We start from the raw sequence: 25,735 nt of genomic DNA, 5'->3' as shown, positions 1-25,735 counted from the left end.
GCCCAAGGGCCCCTGAGGCTACAGGAGCCCCTGAGGGGCCCCTCTGCTCCCCTTCCACGATTCACGGCAGGATCGCTGCAGCGGATCGCACGTCGAGAGCTTCGTGGCTCCACCATTCCCTTGCTTAACTTACCTTGTTCTGAAGTTGCGCACGCAGCGGTGCCCTTAAAAAAGATGGTGGCTGAGGTTTTCTTCAGGGGCTGAAGTCTCTGCCGCCATCTTAGCTGATGGCATGCATGCGTGCTGCGTGCTCACATGCCTGCCATGAACCAAGATGGCAACAGAGGCTTCAGCTCCTTAGGAAAACTTCAGCTGCCATCTTTCTTAAGGGCACCGCTGTGTGCGCAACTGCAGAACAAGGTAAGTTAAGCAAGGGAATGGCGGAGTTCCAAAGCTCTCGCTGTGCGGGAATTGCTGAAGGGGAGTGCTGGGGCCGGCTTTTGCCCAAGGACTCCAGCGTGTCTGGGGCTGGCCCTGGGCGCATGCATGCGTGTATGTGTGCGTGCGCACATGCGTGCCAGGGCCCAGGGCAAGCTGGTGCCCAAGGGCCCTGGCATATCTGGCACCGGCCCTGGCTCTTGTCGCTGGGTCTGCCTCAGGTAGCTGATTTGCCATTATGCACATGCACAAAGAAAAGGGGTGCGGTGAATATTACTAACACATGCAGGGGGGTGAGGGAAATGGTGTGGGTAGGGACAACAGTGCACATCCTGGGGCTAGAGGAGCGCCAAGTCCAGTAGTCATGATGGAATAAGACCAAGAAATAGATACACACACAGAGTGAGGGGGAGTGTGGTACTGCTCCTGTGCACTATGCAAAAAGATAAATCTGAGTATATGCCCACAGAGGGAGGGGAATGCAGTACTGGTCTTGTACGCTATACAAGGAAATAAATCTCAGTACACGCCCATAGAGGGAGGGGGTGCGGTACTGTTCCTGTGCACCATACAAGAGAATAAATCTCAGTACACACCCACAGAGTGAGGGGAGTGCGGTACGTCTGTGCACTATACAAGGAATTCACTCAGTACATGCCCACAGAGGGGGGGGGTGGCACTGTTCCTGTGCACTGTAGTTCTAGTCGCCTCTGTGTCCCTTTAACGTTGAATTTTATTTATTATTATATATTTTTAAAAAAATTAAGTTAGGAAAGCGAAACTATCTACTCCTCAGCCTAAGGAGATGAGGAAGCATGAGAAGGGTAAAAAAGGGGGGGAGTCCAGAGAAGCGGGAAAAAGAAAAAACCAAAATGGAGGGTGATGAAAAAGGCAGGAAAATAAAAAACAAAATGGCAGTCAGGTAGCTCACGGACGCCTAGGAGCAGGCAAGCTGCCTGGGGGGGGAGTCAAATTGACCACCCCTGCTAACACAGTCACCAGGGGCGAAGGAAAAGTGGCCACAACGGCGAGCCTCAGAGAAAGATAGCCGGTTGGAAAGGAGCAGCTAAATTGAGCCTCCCCTGCAAAGTGACACCAGGAAAGAATGGAAAAAGGAGCAGCCAATGGCAGAAAAAAAGAGATCTGGGCAACGCCACGAGAAGCAGACCGCTCTATGCGTGCCTGAGTAGCAGTCCCGCGGAGCCAGGGCCATGAGCTCCTAGGGGTTGCAGTAGCAAGCCATGGCAGCGACGGGGGGGCCGGGGGAGCTGTGACCGAGCCCAGAGCTGAAGCGGGCCGCAAGGACTGAAAGAGGAGGGTGCTACTGCTGCAGCAAACGGGCGGCAAGGCTGGGCAGGGCAGCAGACCCTGCTGTCGCAAGTCAAGAAGGGCCAGGAAAAAAAGGAGGGGAGAAAAAATCACTAAAAGTAAACACCCCACACAAAGTATAAGAGAGAGGGGGGAGAGGGAAACCAAAGGGCTGGAAAAAAGAAAAGGAAAAAGCCCCAGCGAAGGCTGGGGGCCAGCAAAACCCCCAGTCCCAACGCACTCTCTCACACACACACACTTCACTAACAGACACACTGAATAGAAACTCCTACATGAAAGCCTTATGCTATGGAGATATGAACAGCCTCGGATGAAGGCAAGAATGAACTGGAGTGGGGGGGCATACTTGCCACAAGTCTTGACTTCAGTACATTCTTGTCTTCAGACGATAGATGGAGCTATAACCCATGTGATGGCACGCTACCTGGGGAAAATCCCAAGGAGAAAAAAGTAAGCGCTCTCTCTCTCTCTTCTAATGACCGCTCAAATGCATTGCCAAAGCTAGCAAACCTAACACCAATGAAGTGTTGCCCTTAATGTTCCTATTCCCTTCCCCCCGTGACAAACCATTTCAGGAACAAAAATTCCAAAGCCTTAAATTGCACTTATTTCCTGTTTCCCTAGAGATAATAAAATACTTCAGAGCTGCCAGATGCTATTGACTTAAGTCGCAGTAATCACAGCAAGCTGTTGAGGAGAGACAGACAATATTTTCGTTAGCAGCAACTGATTAAATGTGACTATTCTCTTAATCAAAATGCTCAACAACTATGTTTAATAAATAACACAGACCTTAGGATATGGAAGTCTAATGGTCTTTGGATACTGCAGCGTATCTTCTGAATAAAACGAATACTCAATAACAGGAACTTCGGTATCGTTAATCTCTGCATATGTTAAAAAGCTGCCATTTGGAGACCACCACAGAGCAGAATGAGTGCCAAACATTTCCTCTGAAAGAGATGCAAATGTGTTCTTTTGAAGCAATAGTCGTTAAGTTGGCTTCTGCCTCTGAAACATTGTTCTTATTAATTTGTATATAATTTCAGTGTAGCTATTAGCGTTCAGATACTTTGCCCTATTTTGCGACTAATACAATAACTGAAGCCTCAGAAAATGCCTTTTTATGGAAATGTGCTACAAAAATCTGGCTCAATAATGAACACAAATTCTAGCACTCTAATCTATCATTCATTTTGACACTAAAAATCCAAGCAGTTTACAAAAACTATAACCACCAATTGTTCCTTTCATAGTCTATAACATTTCCAAATATGTCCTTCCTTATAAGGCGCAGTCAGATGGGAAGAAAACTAGAGCCAAATATAAAGGGAAAGCCAAACATTTTAAAAATTTAAGGGGAGTGCCAGACATTATCAATATATCAGATTTAACCTTTAAGAGCTGGGGCCTATGTTTGCTCCCCTTCCCTTTCCTGTGATGTCTTTTAGGTTGTAATCCTATAAGAAGGAGCCATCTTACTCGTATTGATCATATGCAAACGCACTTGGGAACGTTTTTGGCTGAAGAGCAGAGATAAATGCCTTAAACAAATAAACATTCAGCAAGACCCATGGGACTAGATGAGACAACAGAAATGCTTCTATTTAAAAAATAAAAAGGGATGTTCCAGGAGAGGGGTGTTGAACTCTCTTTTCTACATGCCGCTTACTGCTTCCCCCATAGCCCTCTCCCACACAGCACTTTTCTTTCTCAGTCATATTCATTTCAGGAACCAGCAAAATGAAAAATAGCAATCATGGAACAGCTTTTCCTGGTCACATGTCTCCTTTGATCTTTAAAATCAGGTCTCCTGTACCCTCACATTTTATCAAGACAGACAGGTGTTTAAAAGCAGACAGCCACTGCCGCACCTATAGCTTTGGCCTGAGATAGCGCCTAAAATGTTAGGAAATGTGGGCAGTATTCTACTAATGCATCCTTAGAATGCAAGGTTTACCAATAGTGCAACAGGCCTTTTCCACCCATGCCCTCCACAAATCTGCTCTGGAAGGTTAGGGAAACCCCAGAACAAACTAAAGGGGCATATGGTGAGGGAAGGGGGAAGCCCCATTGCACTAGTGGTAATCTTTGCCCTGATAGGACCCTGACTTAGCACTATTTATTTATTTAAAATATTTCTATCCCGCCCTTCTACCATATAATAGGGCACTCAGGGCGGCTTACAAAAGTAAAATCAAACACGTACATAATAAAATTGTAAACAATAAAATCACAAAAACATTAAAATAAATTCATACACTGGGTGTAACCCCATATTGTGTAATTAAGCTCAGCATTAATTTGGAACAGAATTTGCCAATACAAAAAAAAAATGGGCACATCAGATTTTCCACGGAATCTTTTATATCCAAAAGATGAACAGGAATAAGAATATTTGTATAACTATTCACATAGATGTTACACCATATTATATGATTATTTCTTTATTATGGTTTCTTTTGCAACACAAACACTAGGTACATCACAAGGACTTGCAAATGCAGGGGACTTCCTGATCTCCTCCATGAAAGAAAATATGCCTACATGGGACTCCCTGTTTTCAATCAAGAGTACAATATTCCCTTGCTGACAATAGTGCCTGAGCAATCCCTGTGGGCATGAAACCTAGTGAATGCATCAGAACTACTGGATGACAGTCATTATAGAGATAAATGATACAGATTCATTTCAAATAACACTTCAAAACATGGTGTGGAGGATCATGAATGTGCCCTTTCTTCCCAAAGCAGTTCACAGCAATAGTTTCCCAGCAGCAGCATTGCTGCCACTTACCAAGAGCAGCAGAAGCAAGGTGAAGCGTCGGCAAGGTTAGGGCTGTGCAAGTGCACTGGTGGGAGCACCAGTGGTGCCCAACACACCCATATCTCACTGCCGCTTCACCCTGTCCTTCTCCTGGTAAGCAGTAGTGACAATGCTGCCTGGAGGCTACTCCAGTAGCTCCCCCACCGGGCAAACTACTTATGCCTCCCCTTCTTCCCTGTGTGAGGTAAGCAGATTAGAAAATTCCAATTCTAATCTGAGGCAAACTATAGTTTGCAATCAAACCAGGATCTCAAACCAGAATCAAATCACAATTTGAGATCCTGATTTTATTGCAAACTATGGGATGCCACAAATAAGCAAATATTTCTAATCTCCTCCCCTTGTATGGCAAGGAGCGGAGAGAATATGAAGTTGAGACTTGTTCTAGAAAACCATGGTTACATATAAATACAGCTACTGTTTCTTATAAATTCTAAATTAGGTGGTAATATGTTGGGGGGGTGGGGTTACATGACAATTACCTTCATAAACCCAGTCTGCCAATCCATTAAAAATTTTGTTTTCTTCTCCATTTTTGGTTATCTGGACAGCGAGGGCATTTGGTGTTGTTTTCACATAAATGTTGTTATGCCAAACATAAGCCTGTCATTAAACAAAAATATTAAAATATTCACCATCAGATAATGCTAGTTGCATAGGTCTTCACTTTATATACAACGTTTTCTTGAATTTCACACATTTGTAGGCAGACTGATTCCAAATCAGAGATTTTCTGCATGCTGATTATAGCATTCAAAGTTTTTCCCACCCACCAGTTTAAGATTTATGATAAATATTTATAATCTGTCTTTTAAGGTCCAACCACACTGTCCCCTGCTGACCATTTTAACAAGCACCGTTATCTCTGATTATCATTGTGGGGAAGAAGAGAAATGGAGGGCCTGATTCATTTCCATCAGCTAAAAGAGGAATAGATAAATTCATGGAGGATAAGGCATAAGACTGTTCATATTATCTTATGTTTTTATGCTGTCAATGGCTACTAGTAACCGTTGGAGGCAGTATGACTCTGAATACCAGCTGCTGGAAACCACAGGAAGGGAGAGTGCGCTTGCGCTCAGGTCCTGCTTGTGGGCACCTGGTTGGCCACTGTGAGAACAGGATGCTGGACTAGATGGGCCACTGGCCTGATACAGCAGGGCTCTTCTTATGTTGTTATGATTCAGGGGAACTTAATGCAGTTTAAATGCAAATCTGCCATCTGCCTAACTAATTGATAGTCTAGGCTACATGGTGAAAATACTAAAACTAACGTAACGCTTATAAACATTGTTGAGTTTGATGGAATTTAGGCATATCTGAATTAATCTAGTGTGATTATTATTGACTAATATTCATTATGTTCCTTCTTCCCTGGCTTTCCCTCTTCCTTTCCCCAAAACCTTTATTCTTCAAAACTTAAAACTGTGAAGAATGACATATAAAGGAAGTAAATCAATGTGAATTTCCTTAGTCTGAAAATCTGCTCCAAACACAAGATCTTGCAGAAAACATACAAGATCCTCAGTATAGTCAGCCTATGTTATAAAAGGGTGAAAATAGTACCATATCATATATTATTTGGGCGGGGGGGAACTATGTACTTGGACCTGAAATGGTTTTTTTAAATCTTACAGCAAACATGTAAAGACTTTTGGATGCAATCCAGAGCTATTAAAAATCGGAGATTTTGTCATTTAACTTCAATATGATGTATATGTGGGATGCAAGTGTTTCACTAACCAGTTTGTGACCATCAGGTGACCAAGATATGTACTGGATATTCTCAGGAAGTGGGTTATCAGTTACTAAGGACCTAGGAACAAAAGACAAAAACAAAGTCGGTATAATGTGACTAATACTGTTATTATTTTACCACTTCGATAAAATAGTACTGCTACAGACCTATTATGCAGATTATAGATGTGGTATGATGCATTGTATGAATGTCTCCACATCTGCAAGGAAAAAAAATGTTTGTATGTAAGAGTAACACCAATCCAAACCAGAAGGTACATCAAGCTGGCATTCAAGATCTTTTAACCATATTCTTATTATCTACATTTTATTTAATGACCATAAGCCCACGATCTAAGGAAGGGGTGGGAACATTTAGGCCCAGGGTCCAAATGAGGCCCTCCAGTCCTCTCTATCTGCCCCTCAGAACTCTTACTGGGCCTCATACCTTCTCTCTCGATGCCACACCCTTCACTGGTTTTGCTTCACACCCCAAGTATTTCTGTATGACTGAAATGTGTCCTTGAACTTTGATAATATTTCTTGCTTGTCTGGATGGAGAATTCAGAAGGGGTGTGTGTGCGCACATGTGTATACACACACACTAGCCTACTGTACAGAGGTAAAATTCGATGGCCAGAGGCAGGGGTCAAAAGAGTTACATCAACCAAGATTCAGAGATGCCCATACAGTAGGGCCCCGCTTTACGGCGCTTCGTTCATGCGGCGGTTTTCAGTTAGGGAAAGGCCCCGCTCTTACAGCGCTTGTTCCGCTAATATGGTGGGTTTTTCCCATCGCGTGCCATTTTGATGTCATTTTGACGTAATTTTTGCATGACACGGCCCATTATAGTCTATGGGGCCCCGCTTTACGGTGATTTCCGCTTTATGGCGGGGTCTGGTCCCTAACCCGCCGTATTAGCAGGGCCCTACTGTACTTAGATAATTTCAATTTTAAGTTGTTAAAAAGCAAGCACTGCTTTCTAAGAAGATTTGTTGTGTATATTACCGTTGTTGTTTTTAACTGTTTTAATTATGTATATTAAAATTGTTGTAACTTGGGTGAAGGGTGGGTAATAAAGTCTAATAACTACTACTACTATTACTACTACTACAGTAATTTTATCAGCACAGGTCAATCAACTAGAGGTTGGGGGAAAAAAAGGTTTGAGTTTTTGACATGAATACATTTATTTAAGTGTCCACCCCCACCCCGAGAATCCCAGTGATTGAGAAAGCAATTAATAACTCTCTTGCTGCTGCTTTGGTTACCAAGAGCATTGGTTCCCCACCCCCAAACTAAATTTTCCTAAGAAAACAAAAATGAAACACCAACACAGCAAGAGACAGCCTAAATAAACTGGACTACATTGCAGGGCTGTTATACACAACTCTCTCTCTCTCTCTGCCTCCCCTCCCACCAGTATTAGTATAGCCACTCTGGGCTGCTTCACGGAATAGATGTAACCCCACACTTCCTGAACCGTGATACCCACTAATGATGGGTTTTATTTGCATTAACAGTTTTTTTAAAAAAGTTTACATACTTAGGAGGAAAAAAAGCCCACATTTTTTTCATGAAATTAAACAAGTTAGAAAAAGCATGAACTCCTGCCTTTGCTGCTATCTTTTGCTTTTGGGTGGACATGTAGCCTGCCCAGTTACAGCTACACTAACACTTTCGCAGTTACTTTCTCTGGGCAAAAGTCACTTTTCCATCTGGGAAGATGAAAAAATAGCTTCAAAATAAACCAGGTGGTCCCTTCAAAATTAACCAGACACACGCACCAAGGAATACTCAAAAAATGCTTCAAAATTAACCAGGAAGTCTCTTCTTCTTGAGGTTGTAAGACGAAAATTGGTCTCTAGCACCTTCTGATCACAGCACTCTGTCGGTCACACCTCTGACTCCACCCATAGGTTAAAAACTCTAAAAAGGTGGGAGCATGCTTATATCTCACAAAGCTATTGCTTCGAATGGTACCTGCACATTTTGCTTCATAACTTGCATACTAAAAAGGGTTAGAGATTTACTTTTTATAAAAACAAACATGAAAGCTCAATGTGGGGCTCCTACTGCTCTGTGCCTGGTACAGTAGTAGCCCATGTATCACCCCTCAGTGGCCCTGTGAGCCAGAAAACAGACCTGTAGGTATACAACATCATTGTGGACAATGTTTTGGGCTGTATTCAACATAGTGCTAAGGTAAGCATTCTATCAGCACAAGGATCTATACATGCGCAACGGGACATTTTCCCTATCTCCTCCCCCTACACCCCCCTAAATCTGTTCCTCCAATCCTTGGAGCAGATTTGGAGAGGGCATGAGGTGCACATGGTGGGGGGAAGTACCATTGTGCAAGCAGAAATCCTTGCACTAATGGGACACATTAGCTGAATACCACTCTTTGTGTGCTATGCATCATAATTGGCAAATGTGTAGCAGCCAGAAACATTTTCACAGTCTTGATCTACCAAAAGGCCAAAGTGAATCAATACTGTAGAGAACTTGAACATTTTCTACTTATCCAAAACAGATGAACTGGAAGAAAAAAAGAAAAGTACCTTCTCATAATTGTATCGCAGAAGAGCAAAATTTTGGTCAGGTGACAATATTGCCTCAGAACTATTATAAGTGGCCTGTTGATATAAGAAAAAAAGTCAGTAGAAAACAGAAACATATTCATATGTAAAAGGAAAATGCTCAGCCTATCACTCTTGAGCAGCTGAAGTTTGCAATTTTCATAAAAACTTACTAATGTGATGTTTGCCAAGATTTCTGACTCTGTTCCATCATCAGCATTGATGAGAAAGACATTGCTCTGCCTTGTGTGGAGATACTGATTTCCTGAGGGGAAAAAGTAGGAAGCCATTCAGTAAGCCAAAAATAATTCCTATAAATTATACTGCCACAAGAGTGGCTGCATACTATAGCCAGCATGGATTTTTCACATTCCGCAATGTTAAATTGAAAATACCCCCCATGCCATTCTGATGCTTCCCATAACAAAACCTTACAAAACTTTTAGTCCTGAACTCAGAAATGCTTGCTTAACAACCCTCTCAATTTTCATGGCAACACACAAAACAGTCAGAGAGAATAGAGAGTTCAAAGTCTAAAAAGAGCGGGGGGAAACCCAGCGCCCTTTTGGACTTTTTTCTCTGAGAGTTCTCATAATCTGTTGAAATTTATTAAAACTCAGAGTACCTGTAATCCTGTTAATGACCTTGCCTCATACTCTGACCTTCATCTTCTGCAGTTTAAAAGTTTAAAAAATGCCTGGCTGATTTTTAATTAATTTAAGAAATTTTGGCTTGAACCCAATTATAACGTCGAGCATGCTCAGTAAGAATCAACTGTCAGTGTTCTAAACGCCAGACTCACAGCTGCTTGGCTTGGCTAATCAGGGGGCCACACCCACACCAGACTTTGATTTCACGTGAGACAGTTATTGCTTCCCCCAAAGAATCCTGGGAAGTGTAGTTTGTGAAGGGTGCTAAGAGACTCCTGTTCCCCTGAGAGAATGGTTTAACAGTCAGCCACTATGCTTGAAGGTCTGTGAGGGGAACAGGGCGTCTCCTAGCAACTCTCAGCCCCCTTCACTAACTACACTTCCCAGGATTCTTTGAGAGAAGCCATGACTGTCCAAAGTGAAATAAAGGCCTGGTGTGGATATCACCAGGGACAGCTTTGGTTTACATTTGTGTGGGAGGCTACATGTACAGGCTGTAGAATAAAAAGGTGGGGGAAATGCTGAAAAGCAATGATACTGTTCATAATGTTTTCCTTTTGGAAAGGAAAGGGTATTCCCCTCTGCCCAGTGCCCACCCACCCAATCTCCTTCCCTCCCACTCCCCTCACCAGGTCAGTGTTGGACTATGACCTGGGAGACCAGGGTTTGAATCCCCACACAGCCTTGAAGCTTACTGGGTGGCCTTGGGCCAGTCACTGCCTCTCAGCCTCAGAGAAAGGCAATGGTAAAACCACCTCTGAATACCATTTACCATGAAAACCCTATTCAAAGGGTCGCCATAAGTCCAGTCCATTTCCATTTTCAAACATGATTACACAGAAATCCCATTGAACTAAAAAAATATACAAATGATCAAACCCACCCTCCCTTCTCCTCCCTCCTATCCCCTCCCTCTTGCCCCTCCCCTCCCCCTTCCTTTGCCCCTCTCTCCCCATCCACACCCCCTTCCAATCCCTTCCCCCCTCCTCCCCATGGTCAGTTTTACCTATCTTAAGCATGAAACTCTATAAGCATGCAAATGATCAAACCTGCCCTCTCCTTTGCTTTGCCTCCCTCCAATATGCTCCCTCTCTTTCCCCCTCTCCCTCCTCTCCCTCCTTCTCCCCCATGGTCAGTTTTTCCTAGCCTAACCATGATTGCATAGGAGTAAATCCCACTGAACTCAATAAGCATGCAAGTGATCAGACCTGCTTTTCCCCTCCTTCCTCTCCCTTCTCCCTTCCTCCTCCCTTCTCTCTTCCTCCTCCCCTGCCCACTCCAGCCCTCCCTTCCTCCCTCCCTGGTCAGTTTTACCTATCCTAAACTGATTGCACAGGAATAAATCCCACTGAACTCAATAAACATGCAAATGATCAAACCTGTCCTTCTCTCCTCCCCCTCCTGCCTGCTCCCATCCCAGTCCTCCCCTCTGCCTTTCCTTTCCTCCCCCCCTTCCTCCTCCTCCCCCCCTCTTCCTCCTCCTCCCCTCCCCATCTCCTGTGGTCAGTTTCAACTATCCGAAGCATGATTGCAGGGGAGTAAATCCCACTGAACTCAATAAGCATGCAAATGATCAATCCATTCTCAACAAACTTGCACAGGATCCCATTTCTTACCTCCAGGATTAAAAGGCAAGGAAATTCACTAACAGGCAAAAAACCTTGCGGTTTAAGAATGTACCTATAGCCCACAGCTATTTCTATCAAACTTTAAAAAGCAGGGAAATTGGGCAGCTATAGTGAATGCACCAGGGGAGCAGGAGACCTGACCTCCTCTCTCAGATATTGGACTGCCCTACAAATGTGTCAAAATGCAAACACCATTTGGGTTGGTCTTTCACAGTCCAATCCACTTCCTGTGTAGCTTTGAAGAATTTGGTAACATGTGCCTCTGAGCATATGGTGAGTGGTGGCAACACCTGCAATCAGCCCAAAGAATAGAAATAAGACATGTGCTGTGCTGATCTTGTTTTAGCAGGGAGGAAGCAACATTATTAAGACAGTTGACATAGTTCAGACGGTCACTTTAAATATGTCTGATTTACTTTGCAATTTTAGTGAAGTTTCCTATAGGAAAGCATTTTATTTTGCTTCTGTTTCTGTGAATATGTGAAGTACAGCAACACTTTGCAAAATTTACACTAAAAAAATCTCCAAACATAATTGTGGAATAATGGCACTTCTGCAGAATAGTCTCCAGTGGACCTCAGGAGCGTCTCATTTGCACAAGATAAAACGGTGGGAGGTGAAATATATTCTAGCAAAATTCTAGATGTGCTCTATGTTTTTAATTGACCGTGTCCACCTTGCCTTAAATAAAGTGGTTTAAACATAGCAGGCTGAAAACATGCGTCCTCTTTTTTCCCAACAGCTAGAGTCATTCCTGAAGTAGCAATATATTGTAATCAGTCTGATTTTACATCAAACTGCAGTTTCAGATTCCACTGTTAATGCACCCAAAATAGAAATGAACATGGTAGACAATGTAATGCTTGAATAAGCAAACATGTCACCAATGAGTAGGACTCATGGCAAACCAACTTGTGACCGGGACTTCCCCATGGCAGTACCCTGGATGTAGAACTTCTTTCCTGGGGAGATGCATTTGTCCCCCATGCTGATGCTGTTTCAACACAACTTAAAGACACATCAGTCTGCCCAGGCATTTAATACACGAATGTTTACTGAAAGGTCTGTGGATTTATTTTAGTTTTTATACCACCTTTCCTTCCATAAGAGCCTATGGCAGTGAATAACATAAGGATTCTAACCATGCAATGCAATAATTTAAAACCTTTGATTGTATGGTCAGTATTTTTATTTATTTTATGTTGTTCACTGCCCTAGACTCCTATGGGAGGAAAGGCAGTATAAAAATGAAAATAAGTAAAATAGCAATGTCTCTCTGAACACATGTAAGCAATTAACAAGACTTCCATGTACATATTTTCTCTCTTTGTGCACACACTTTGCAAACACCTCATTTTTGTACCATGCAAGCAGCCCTAATGCAGCCCACAAATGCATGTCAGTTACCTGAAACCCACTCCAGATTGTATGATTTGTACTGAAAATCACCACTCAAATAATCTTGTAGACCAAATTTCCTGCGGGGGTCATGAGCACCTGTTAATAAAGGGAAAATAAGATTGCTTGAGTTGGATGTCATCTCCAAAAACATTTACAAATAAAATGCCTTGATTACACTTATGCTTACAATATTGATAGAATATTTGGTGATGCAACATCACTATGATCTCTTATTATCTCCTCCCCACCCCCAAAGTCTTCCTAAAAGATAAAAGAAAAATCTGTAAGTTTATTTTCTATCCCCCTCTTTGGCTATTCCTAGAATAGTAAAACCATGGCATGTCTCTTGATAGCACAGCGAAAATGTTAAGAGTAAGATAGCAAACAGACTCCATTGAAGTATTAAGGTTGTATATATCTTCTTTGGGGTAAGACAAGGATAAAAGTACAGCACAGCAAAAGAACTTGTAGATTCATTTACACCCATTTTTCATATACATTCTGCTCCCATTAGACTTTATACATTTCAAAGTAAAAGAAAACACACTGAGGTTCTGAAACATTTCAGCATTGCTTGGGAATGCTACGAAACGAACAAACAAAAAAACCAGTGCAGTTTTGAAACCAGTGTTCCAAATTTGTGCAGTTTTGAAAGGTTCAGTTTCCCATCTTGATTCAAAGTGGTGTCCAATTGCATCCAAACACAGATAGAAATCTGCTCCTTGATCTCAGCAATCATCATGCAAAAGTTGATTACAGTATCTTAAGATGTGCCCAAATGCATAGTGAACATACATACATACATCTAAAACATACAGCATTGAGTTTGTGCTGTATGGTCTTTTATTTTAATAAACCAGGTGTTTTTTTGAAAGGTGCATAATTAGGGATTGGAAATAAACATATTACTGTACTGTCATAAAGCTGTATGTTACAATAACCATAATATCTTCATGCTATGTGGATATGAATGGTTCAAAAAGAAGATAAATGCAATCAGTACTAAAGTTACTTTCTAGCACAAATGTTTTTTATTCCTTCTCATAACCAGAAATACTGTATAAGTGATTTCCTGATACACTATAGGCAAAAGCTGAACTGGATAGATACAACATAAATTATGCCAGCAACACTATAAATTAAAGTAAAATTTATTAAACAGCAGGCAATGCTTATCCAGGATGTTACGTTCTTTCTGCTCTAAAATAAAGATCTGATCCTTTGAGCTGCTGTGTTTACAGAGCTATACTGCTGTGCTTCAAGATTAAAAGTAGGGTGAAAAAAATTAAAAGTGGAAGGCTGCAATGACCAGCTTTGCCTCCTGTCCCCAATAGAACACAGCAGTATGGTGCATGATTGCTAGGGATTGTATCACTAAGTTGAATGTTTCATCCGCACAAGTATTTTCCCATGTGCAACAGAACATTATTCCCATCTCCTCCCACCACATGCCCCCTAAATCTGTTCAGGAGGCTTCCCCAAACCCTCAGGAGCAATTTGGGGGAGCACAGGGCACAAGGTGGAAAAAGGAAAGAGGAAAAATTCCCTTGAACTAGTTGAAGTCATTCTGCTAGTGCACTGTTCTTCAACCTTGGGTCTCCAGACGCTGTTGGACTATAACTCCCATCATATCATCCTTGGCCACTGACTAAGCCAGCTGAGTAGTCCCACAACATCAGGGCACCCAAAGTTGAAGAACACTCTGCTAGTGCAACAGTTTGGCTGAATGCCGCCCTAGGTGTTGAGCAGGTAAGATTACCCCAGATGAGACAGAATTGTTATCAATAAACAATAATGCCTCAATATTTTGGAATATTGAAAGGCTTAGGCACGCTCCCAGATCACAAGGTTCCAATAAACCCAGGAACTACGAAACAAGTAAGGTAAAATATGCCAAGTTTATTAGTACTCTTGCAAGAGGAGAATAGCCAGGCCAATTCTGCTTGGGCTGGGTGCAGCCAGCCTTTTTACTCCCAGGAAAGTTACGTATAGAAAGTACAGCATATGCCCCTGCCCATTTCCCAGAAATCAGCCCATTTACAAGAAATCCCATACGTGTAGTTTCGTTTTCCCCTCATGGAAGACCCCTGTTAAGTTTCCATATTCCTTATTTGGTGTTGTTTTTCTCTTCTTCAGGTTAGGGCGTTGGTGGGGGGGTGTAAGCGCCATTACTCTAACATAGGAATGCGATGTCTAAGCAAATTAAGCGACCTTGACACACATCTTCCCTGATGCTACAGGCTTTTCTACAAGAGCTACTTCAAGACATCTCTCTCAGGATGATGTGGGCATCTATTTCTTTTTAACATTCTAACAAACAACTTATAACAAAATTAAAAATCATTTTCCACAATTCCCCCCTCAGAAGCCTTTGAAAGTTTACTTTCACATGGCTTCTTCTTCTTGATATACTTGTTGATACATTATCTTTCCATAGGCCTGTATGGCCTTCTTTTCTGCGAGCATGGATAAACTGTTGTTTACAGTTCTCATGAGTATTGGTATTACACATGGTCAAATAATACAGCCTGCTGCTATTAACCCAATCATAGCAACTATGGCTTGCAACCCTGGTAATTTAGGAAACCAGCTACTGAACCAATTATTGATGTTGAATCCTTTCCATTCCTGGTCTGGGTTATGGGTCAATTGCCACATTTCTGTTAGTTGTTTAATTACATGTCCAGTTTCATCTATTTGGAGACAACAGTTTGACAAATTGAACTTCCCACAGACTCCGCCTTCTTGTGCTAAAAGATAATCCAAGGCCAATCTATTTTGATAAACTGCAGTGCGTATTTTGTCTGTGGTTTCTGCAAGGATATTTAAAGCCTTATCAATTCTTTGTCCGGCCAAATCTAATACCGCTTGTAATCGGATGATGCGGTTTAACATATATATGGGGGTTCTATATCCATAGGCCCCATCCTCAGCCCATGTGGCAAGACCATAAACACATACAATGCGTTCTGAACTCCAAACAGAACCCTGTTTTTCATACCAGTCAGCTTCCTTGCAGGGAAAACCGGAAAAGGTCGTATCTACCTCTCGTCGGCATCGTTGGGTTCCCACTGGCTGGTACACAGGAACCCCTAACACCTGGCGAGACCGGACAGGTAACAGGAAGAACGAGGGTTTTATCCATCCTAACACACAGCTTCCTGACCAATTGACTGGTAATTCCTCATAGGCAAAGGTGCCACATATCCAATACATTCCTTCAGGGGCATGCCATGGGAGGTTGTTTGCCTCTTTTATATATGGCAGGAGGGTTAGGTTGAATTTGTGAGGAATGGTAAGATTACTTGGAGATTCCCACTGGGAATATTGTATGTCCCAGGTTCCTAAACAGATGAGATGACCAACTTGTATTGTTCCGTTTCGGGTGAAACAATTATGGCCGACTAAATTTGTGGTCAGTGTCCAAATTAAATTATTTTTCTTTGCTCGCTTGGTAATGTTTCCAGCTGAAGACATATTATTATATATTTCTGGGCTTGCCTCTAAGGCTTCCCATGGCCATTGTTCACCCATTTTCGTTCCTCCACACACAAAACAATTTTTAACCATGAGGGTCTCAGCAATCTCCTCAGCCATAGCTATTCTGCCTTAGGCGAGATGTCAAATTTGTCATTTGCTTGGGCTACACGCTGCAGAGTATTGTAAACTGACCACCCAAGGTTTCTAATTTGACCATCACGTACTTTCTCCACCTTTATTGTTATGTATGTCATAGGATCTGCTCCCTCTCCATCAATTCCAATTCCATAACTATTTGAGGGTGGGTGATTGCGGGCCACCCTCAGGAAGACTCTATTTGTCCGGGGTATTCTTTGGAATTTAGTCAAATATGTACATCCTTTATACCTTCCATCAGTATGATCACACATGCCCCGCCATCCTCCTTCTCCCCATCCTACACATGGTGACAAGAATGGGTTTCCTTTTGGTTCAGGTGGGGCCTTATTACACAGATATTTATGTCTTCCAGCATATTGTTTTCTCCATGCCTGGGATCCACAAGATCTATAGGCTATTTTATCCATGGCTGCACAAACATTAAAAATGATTGTGAGGGGCTGTGTTCCTTTTAAAAGGCCAATGGTGTAATTTAGAAAATATAGATCCGGTCGCTCTGGACCCTTGTTAAATCCAAGTCCTGCCCATACAGTGACATTTAGACGTACAGGGGTAGCGGGATCATAACATTGAACCTTAGAATCTTTCTTACAGATAGAATACATAGTACCATTATGAACACATGTGGTCCCATCTGGCATACAGTCTTCAGGGGGTTGTGTATGATACACTAAAGTAAAAATCATTCTTGTATCTTGAATTGCCTGAACAATGCATTCAGAACAACTTTCTGTTAACCCCGGACCCTTCCCCCAAGTCTCATAGAACGATACAGCCAACAACAGGTAAAAAACAAGCAAATTGCTAAAGCTAGTCCAAAAAATGCGCCCCCAGCTGCCCATCCCGGTTCGCTCCCTAAGATGGCAGTCAGGTTTTACGTAGACGTAGCTTCAGGCCGAGACCCGGTACTGTCTCCGAGAGCCACTTTGCTTCAGGCGTCTGATCCTTCGCCCCTCCAGGTGGGGAGTCCTTGGCTACTCCCTTTTCTGGTTCCTTGGTTTCTACTGGAGCAGATGTCTTTTTCACATGACAGACATGCGTCCACTTGTGGCTGCCAAAGGTCTTTACAGCTGTCTCGGTAACCAGGATGATCTGCTCTGGAGGCCCCCACGATGGCTGTAGTGGTTCCTTTTTCCACTTCTTAATGCATACCCAATCGCCTGGTTGGAAGTTGTGGACGGCCACATCCAATGGAAGTCTCTGGAATTCCCGATTGTGCCTATGAATGGAAGACAAAACAGACTGCAAAGCCACAACATATTCCTTTAACTGTATGTCCCCTACTATCTGATTCAATTCTACGGATTCTGTCTGCGGCCATGGCCCAACAGGAGGTCGTCCGAAAAGGGACTCAAAGGGGGTCAATTTAGTTTTCCCTGTAGGTGTACTCCGCATGACTGTGAGGGCCAAGGGTAGGGCTGTAATCCAGTTTAGTTTAGTCTCTCGACAGATCTTAGTGAGTAAAGTCTTCAGGGTCCGGTTAGCGCGTTCAACCTGACCAGATGACTGGGGATGCCATGGAGTGTGCAATGTCCATTTGATACCGAGGGCTTGTTCCAGTCCTTCTATGATCTTGCTTACAAAGTGCGTCCCTTGGTCCGACTCGATCACTTCCGGGAGCGAATATCAAGGAAACACTTCCTTCAGCAAGGTCTTTGCAACCATAAGGGCTGTGGCCCGTCTACATGGAAAAGCCTCCGGCCATCCTGTAAGTTGGTCTGTGATTACAAGCTGATATTTGTAACCCTGTTTTGGAGGTAACTCTGCAAAGTCTATCTGTAGTCTTTGAAAGGGATAATAGGCCCAAGGTCTTCCTCCCATTGGAGCGGGTGGTCGCGGACTGGGGTTCACCTGGGCACAAACTTCACAACTGACTACCGCCCTTCGTGTTTCCTCATATAGGCCTGGGGCGATAATTTGTCTAATTAAGAGGTCTCCCAGGGCATTGCCTCCCAAATGGGTTCGTTGGTGCATGTCATGGACAATATGTCGAAGTAGGTTTCGTGGAATCACAATCTGTCCTGTTGGGATCTGTAGCCATACAGATGATAACATTTTGGCATTCTGATCCTTTGCCGATTGCATCTCCTTCGGGGAATATACTGGTTCCACTGTGGGAACAGAGAATGTTAGGGCCATCACATGTCTTGGCTCGGTTCCATTGATTGCTGCATCCTTTGCTTCCATATCCGCTATTCTATTCCCTTCTCTCCACTCTGGGTTCTTTTCTCTGCCATGCGCTAGTACATGGATGATGGCCACTTTTGCAGGTAATAATATGGCTTCAAGCAAGTTCTTGATTAAGGCGTTGTTTTCTATGGGTTTCCCCCCACTTTTTACAAATCCCCTTTCTTTCCAGATCATGGCAAAGGCGTAGGCTGTTTGGAACACATACTTCGAATCTGTATAAATATTTCCTTCATCCTCTTTTAATTCTTCAAGTGCTGTTATTGCTGCTGCTAATTCTGCCATCTGGGCTGAATAATGTGCTGGGAGTTTAACCTTGTGGAGAGCCCGTCTATGTTCACATACCGCATATCCTGCATACCGTTTGCCACCTATTACACGTGAGCTCCCGTCAATGTAGAGGTCTCTTCCCGGAATTGGGAGATCTGTAAGGTCAGATCGTGGTCTTAGATTTAAGTCTATGGTCTGGATACAATCGTGTTGCAAAGATCCAGGTTCAGGCAGAAGCGTGGCTGGGTTAAGAACATTGCAGGGCCGAAGTTCCAGATCTGGCCTTGCTAAGAGTTGTTGTTCATATTGGGTTAGTCGACTTGGACTTAGGACTTTGGATGCTGCTCCACCTAATATCCTCTTCAAATCATGTGGACCGAAAACTTCAACCTTTGCACCCATCATGATCTTCTCCGCCTTCTTTAGGAGAATGGATGCTGCAGCCACAATCCGAAGGCAGGCCGGCCATCCTTGTGCCACTGGGTCTAACTTGGAGGAATAGTACCCCACAGGTACTTGCTTTATTCCCATCTTTTGGGTTAGGACTCCTGCTGCCACTCCCTTACATTCTGAAACATAAAGGCGGTAGGGTTTCTGTCCATCTGGCAATGCTAATGCTGGTGCTTGTTGAAGGGCAATCTTTAATTTCTCAAATGCAGACTGACACTGTTTTCCCCATTTCCACAATATTACTCCCACTCTAGCTTCTGAATGTTCCTTCAACTGGCCATAGAGGGGGTCCGCCAATTCACTGTATCCGGGAATCCATTGTCTACAGAATCCTGTGAGTCCCAAAAATGTCCGTAGCTCCTTCATATTCTGAGGTGGTGGGAGTGCACAGATTGCTGCCTTACGTTCAGGAGAGAGAACACGGCCTTCCTTTGAGATTAAGTATCCCAGGTACTTGACAGTATCTTGCGCCCACTGGACTTTATCCTTTGATACTCGATATCCTTTTTCATGGATGTAATTCAGCAATTCCACTCCTTCTGTCACACATCTCTCCATATCTGGACTACATAAAAGCAAGTCATCCACATAAATCAATAAGGTGGATTGCTTCTTGGACCTGTACCAGTCGGCCATGTCTGTCTGTAGTGCCTTAGTGAACTCAGACGGCGAGCTGATGAATCCTTGGGGCAACACGGACCAGGTAAGTTGGCAACTGCGAGCTACTTCAGAATCATCCCATTGGAAAGCAAAGAGATCCTGGCAGTCTTTATGCAATGGTATTGAGAAGAATGTGTCTTTTAAGTCCAGGACTGTGAACACTGTGGCTTGGGGGGGAACACGGGCCAGTAGAGTGTGTGGATTTGGCACCACTGGCACATCCTCCAATACCTTTCCATTTATTACTCTGAGGTCTTGGACCAACCTATACTGTCCTGGGTGACCTTCCTTAGAGACCCCGAAGATGGGGGTATTGTGTGGGCTGGTTGTTTGATGTAGCCATCCATAAATTTTAAACTGGTCAATCAATTCTTGCAGTCGCTTCCGGACCGCTACTTTCAAGGGAAACTGCTTCACTGGGGTAGGTGCAGTTCCTGGTTTTAGGGTGACTTTGACTGGTGCAGCATATCTGGCACGTGCTGGATTGTCTTTTCGTGCCCACACATCAGGGTGAATGGGGAGATGCACAGGGTCCCAATGGGCCTTTTGTTTTTCCTTGATGCCTTGGGCCATCATTTGGAAAGCACACTCTTGGCTTTTAGGCAGTATAACTTTCATGCTTTGACCATCAAATTCAATGCGGGCTTGTAATTTACTCAAGAGATCCCGCCCTATGATTGGAAGGGGGCAAGCATCAGACAATAGGGATTGATGGGTCAAGCACTTGCTGCCAGCTTGAACTGCCATTGCGTTGGTTAGGGGTAATTTCTGTTGGGTCCCCTCAATTCCCATTACTGTGACTGTCTCTGAACTGGGGTTATATTGACAGGATTTTGACCGTGGCAACATTGAGAACGATGCTCCAGTATCCACTAATCCAGTGATGCATTTTCCCTTGACTTTTAATGGCAAACATGGTTCTTCTGCTGGGTCCCCCACAAATCCCATCCACCTTCATTCGGATTCCTCTCCACTGTCTGCCCACTGGGCCATTTCCTTTTCAACCTCCTTCTTTGGTGGCTGTCCAGCCCTTTTACCTTCCTGCCACATTTCATGATCAACATTGCGAAATTCCACTGGCCTGCTTTTGCTTGCTCGAAATTCCCCTGGCCCATCTCTATTTACTCTGTCATTCTTACAATCTTTAGCCCAATGGCCTCTTCTTAAACATCGGGCACATTGATCTTTCTCTAGTCTTTTCCTTGGTCCTCTTTCCTTGTCTTCCCCCTGCCTTGTAGCAATTGCTGCTGCAATCATGCTGCATTGTTTCTTCATTAACTTGCCTTCTTCTTTCTTACTTACTTCATCTCTGTTTACATACACCTTGTGTGCAATTTCCACAATTTGCCCCAGTCCCATGCCCATCACGCCTTCAACCTTCTGTAATTTCTTGCGAATATCTGCGCAGCTCTGTCCAATGAACAGGGTGACAAGGAGGCGCTGATTGTCAGCTCCTTGTGGGTCTAGAGGGGTGTACTTCCTCATGGTGCTAGTAAGACGCTCAAGGAATGAGGAGGGAGATTCCTGCTTCTCCTGTCTCATGTCATACAATTTAGCCATATTTGTGGGTTTTGGAATGGCATCCTTAATGCCTGCCAGGATTAATCTCTTAAAATGTTCCAATTCAGGGGCGGCTCCAGGTGTGGAGGGCCAGTTAGGGTCCGCATTCATTGGAAGGACTCTGTCTGGGGCCAATCTCAGGATGCCACCCGCCGCCCTCTGTTCTCCTTCTGCCACCTTTCTTGCCTGACTCAACACTAGAGTCTTTTCCTCTTGGCTCAGAAGAGTATTCAATAAAGTTTGTATGTCAGCCCAGGTGGGGTGGTGACTGGCAAAAATAGAATCCCAGAGCTGATAATGTTTATCAGGATCCTCCCTTAATGATGGCATTTGATTTTTCCAATTAAACAAATCGGATGTAGTAAAGGGAATATGTACATATGCCAGTCCTCCTGTACCATCAATAACTTCTCTCATGGGACACATTACTGCTGGCGCTGGCAAGGTGGCGCCACTGCGTAGCATCATTGGGGTTAAATCGATGTTGTTGGCTGGGGCTACTCTTTCCCTTCTTACGCTTTCCACAAAGTCCAAACGTTGAGAAGTTAAACCAGGCGTGCTTTCAAGACTTTTAGTCATTCTAATCAAGTCTGAATATTGATCAAGGGCATCCTGCCACTGATCGTGTGCTTGTCTAAAAATCTGTTCCATAATCTCAATAGTTTTACTGAGTTTGCTTGCTGCTAAGCCTGTTTCCCTGGGTGTGCTGGAAACCGGCATTGAGGCTGTTTCTCCGAGTGGCTTGGAAGCTGACAAGGGGAGGGGGAAAGGGGGGGAGAATATGGATGATCCCACCCCTTCTGGTGTTTGGGATCCCATTGAAAATTATGCGGCTGGAAGCTGGGGGGGGCTATAGGGTGGAGACTGGGAGGGGCCGTAGGGCGGCGGCGCCGAGGGTACGGATGCACCAAACGCCAGACCCTCTCCCTTCTCCCCTGCCCGTAGTGGCGGCACCGGGGGCGTGGGCACAGCAAACACCAGAGGAGGCGGAGCCGGCGCGGCAAACGCCCGAGGAGGTGGCGCCGGCACGGCAAGCGCCCGATCCATCCCCGTCTCCTCCTCTGCCTCCAAAACTGGGGGCATTTTTGGTAATTTTTGGAGAGAGCATTGGGCAATAGCCATCTGCAGCGCACAATCTTCTGGAGGATCTTGGCTGAACGTCTGCCAGGCTTGCGCGTATTGCCATGATTCTGCAGTATCAGGCAACATCCGCGCGAGTGTGGAGACTACTCTGAGTATTATTTGGCGAAATGAGCCTTGTGACGTCCATCCAACCCCCAGCTCCACCCAGTCAATCTTGCAAAACTTTCTCAACGTTTCTGGCTGAGGCTTTTTCCCTCCCAAAGACGAGATTGCAATTTCAAAGTCCAGAAAATTGTTCAATACACATTCTAACGGTGTCTGTCGCTCCTTTGCGCGCACCCTCCCTTTCTCTTCCTTAACCATGTGCCCAGTCCCCTTGACTCCCTTCTGCTTCGAAGCACCCTTCCCCATGTTGCGGTAAGCCTTTTTCCCTTCCTTACTGGGGAGATGTCTAAGATGAACACAGAACAGTCAATGACGTACGGCACGCACTTCCCTGCGTTTACGGCTCAGCCCCTTGCGAGGTGTGAGAAACGCGCTACTGGCAGGTCCACACTCGCTTCGGAACTATGACCCGTCTCGTGCACGCCCTTTCACACACTCTCACACTGTTTCTTCAGCCTGTTTTGGGCGACTCACCTCTCCGTAGCCCCCCTTCACTTCAGACTTGTTTCGATTTCAAAGGGAGATATCTCAGCGATACCTCCACGCTCCCAGTCGCTCTCACAGCCTCGGGGCAGGCTCAAAAGAGAGCCCGGAGCGCTCCCCCCGACCCCCTGTGGACCACGCTCAGAGCGCAGAGGGCGCGAAGGTATCTCCTGGCTTGGCTCGCCAAATTGTTATCAATAAACAATGATGCCTCAATATTTTGGAATATTGAAAGGCTTAGGCACGCTCCCAGATCACAAGGTTCCAATAAACCCAGGAACTACGAAACAAGTAAGGTAAAATATGCCAAGTTTATTAGTACTCTTGCAAGAGGAGAATAGCCAGGCCAATTCTGCTTGGGCTGGGTGCAGCCAGCCTTTTTACTCCCAGGAAAGTTACGTATAGAAAGTACAGCATATGCCCCTGCCCATTTCCCAGAAATCAGCCCATTTACAAGAAATCCCATACGTGTAGTTTCGTTTTCCCCTCATGGAAGACCCCTGTTAAGTTTCCATATTCCTTATTTGGTGTTGTTTTTCTCTTCTTCAGGTTAGGGCGTTGGTGGGGGGGTGTAAGCGCCATTACTCTAACATAGGAATGCGATGTCTAAGCAAATTAAGCGACCTTGACACACATCTTCCCTGATGCTACAGGCTTTTCTACAAGAGCTACTTCAAGACATCTCTCTCAGGATGATGTGGGCATCTATTTCTTTTTAACATTCTAACAAACAACATAACAAAATTAAAAATCATTTTCCACAGGAATAATCATTACAAAGAACTACAGATGTAGTGCAGAATCTTACATCAGATATTAGCAGACAAAAGAAAAAGGGCTTTCCAACAATATCCAATCTTGTCCTTGTGTAGATCACAAGAAAAGGGAAGCCACATAACCTCACAGAGTGCCTAAAAACATAGATCCTTTGAAAGCAGAGAATGCCCTAGTCTGTAGCACTGACACAACAAGCTTTAATAACATGCACCATCTTGTATGGTAGCAATACTATGTGACTGGTCACCCAGCACTGAGGATCCTCCATGGCTCTTCTAGAAGCAACAAGTATCTTCTCTTTGCTTACCACTATACCTATCTCAGGTTGCAGTTGAGGGGTGAAATAAAACACAGAGACATCAGCTTGGGTTGAACAAGGGCCACTTTATTTAAATTACAGTAAACAAAAAACCCAATTTAAAGTGACCTGCAGAGGGAAACCTAGGTGCGGGAACTGTCTATAAGCAAGTAGCTTGCCACACAGCTCTCGGGTGACCAGCCCCTCCTGGGGCAAGGGCAAGCCCATCTGCTTACCCTTTACCCTGGCCACACCTTGCAGGTGAGTAGGGGGGCCTTCCCACATCATCCCCACCCGGGGCCGTATAGCCCCTGGGTAGATGAGGATAAGTTGGCCCCAGAAGCTGCCCATATCCTGCCCTCGAGCCGTAAAGCCCTGACAGACAGGCCTCCGGAACTGCCAATCACCTCCAAAGGTGCCTCCGCCCCTCACGCTGCATGTCACGCTTACGTCACAAGTGCAACGCGCGACGCTGCCCCCTTTAAAGATGGAGGCAGCGTCTTCACCCCCACCTGCAACCTTGCCCAGCTCGTCAGCTGCACAGCGAGCCGGGCGTCATTTCTCTGATAGCAGAAAGCACACGCAAGAGCACACTCAGGACCTACCTGCTTACAAAAACCTCCCAAAGGAGTTCCACTTGTGCTCACCTGGGTATCTGAACACCTATTCCAACTTGTATAAACAGCTTGCTGCTTTTCATTGGCTACCAGTAAGGCCAGCCAAACCATTAAGCTTTTTAAGATCATCCAAGTTCCTCTACCAGTTGAAGCCAGGTGTTTAAAATTCTTTTTATCCTTTGTGTAATTGTTGTTTTAATTGTTTTTTTGTTTTGTTTTATAATTGTCTGTATTATTGCTGTAACCTGTCCTGGGACTTTATGGGAAAGGATGGGTAAGAAATCTAACAAGCAAGCAAGCAAACTTATTCCTGAGTGAGTTTATTTAGGATAGTAACCTCAAATATCTGATATTGGGGGCAGGGAAATATCAAAGAGTCTCAGAGCTATTTCTTCTTCCTCCCCACCCCTTTGAAAGAACATTTGTGTGAGGCATCAGTACAAAAAAGGAAGTAGTGGTGTATGAGATTTCTCACCAAAAATGAATGTTCAAAACACAATATCCATGCACTATAAGATATAATTGTATTTTACCCTACCGAATGTAACTGAAATTTTCTTCTTTTTTATACCATACTGTCACCTCCCTGCACAATCAGAAAGCAGGAATGCTTCTATGGCCAATTCTGAGCAGAACACATTTGAAATGTATTGTCTACTGTTTGTGAAGACAGAAGTGCGATTCCCAAAAATATGAGTGTTTGAAAAACTACTTTTTTAAAACATGTGAAATACTGCATTCAAGCAATGCACCATAATTGCCAGAATACATGTTATTTCAAATATTATACAGGATGGGTCCTTGCTTTGTAAAGCTGCTATCAGTTGGAGTTGATAGCTGCAAAGCTAGATTGGTCTGACTCAGTCTAAAGCTGCCTTATATGGGAAGGAGGCATGGCACAGTGGTAAATTATAAGCTCTGCATGTAGAAGGACTTAGGTTCAGGTTTTGGAAGTTCTAATTAAGGAATCTCAGGTAGATGAGTTAGGGAAGGCTACAGCTGTAGCCAAGATTCT

At 44.1% G+C, this 25,735-nt stretch overlaps 1 protein-coding gene across 1 annotated transcript in view; it reads right to left on the bottom strand.

Annotated features, from left to right (window-relative positions):
• Positions 1-25,735, bottom strand: part of DPP4 (dipeptidyl peptidase 4) — a 106,625-nt gene that overhangs the window by 62,720 nt on the left and 18,170 nt on the right. Inside the window, exons 3-9 of the mRNA XM_061608639.1 lie at positions 12,538-12,627; positions 9,026-9,117; positions 8,835-8,909; positions 6,439-6,491; positions 6,277-6,349; positions 5,016-5,136; positions 2,500-2,660 (exon numbers count right to left, since the gene is read on the bottom strand). Coding sequence (XP_061464623.1) covers positions 2,500-2,660; positions 5,016-5,136; positions 6,277-6,349; positions 6,439-6,491; positions 8,835-8,909; positions 9,026-9,117; positions 12,538-12,627 — 665 coding nt within the window. The remainder of the gene's footprint in view (positions 1-2,499; positions 2,661-5,015; positions 5,137-6,276; positions 6,350-6,438; positions 6,492-8,834; positions 8,910-9,025; positions 9,118-12,537; positions 12,628-25,735) is intronic.

The sequence above is a fragment of the Rhineura floridana genome, chromosome 2 (genome assembly GCF_030035675.1).
Source record: "Rhineura floridana isolate rRhiFlo1 chromosome 2, rRhiFlo1.hap2, whole genome shotgun sequence".
Lineage (NCBI taxonomy): Eukaryota > Metazoa > Chordata > Lepidosauria > Squamata > Rhineuridae > Rhineura > Rhineura floridana.
This window is presented reverse-complemented; position numbering and strand designations above follow the sequence as displayed.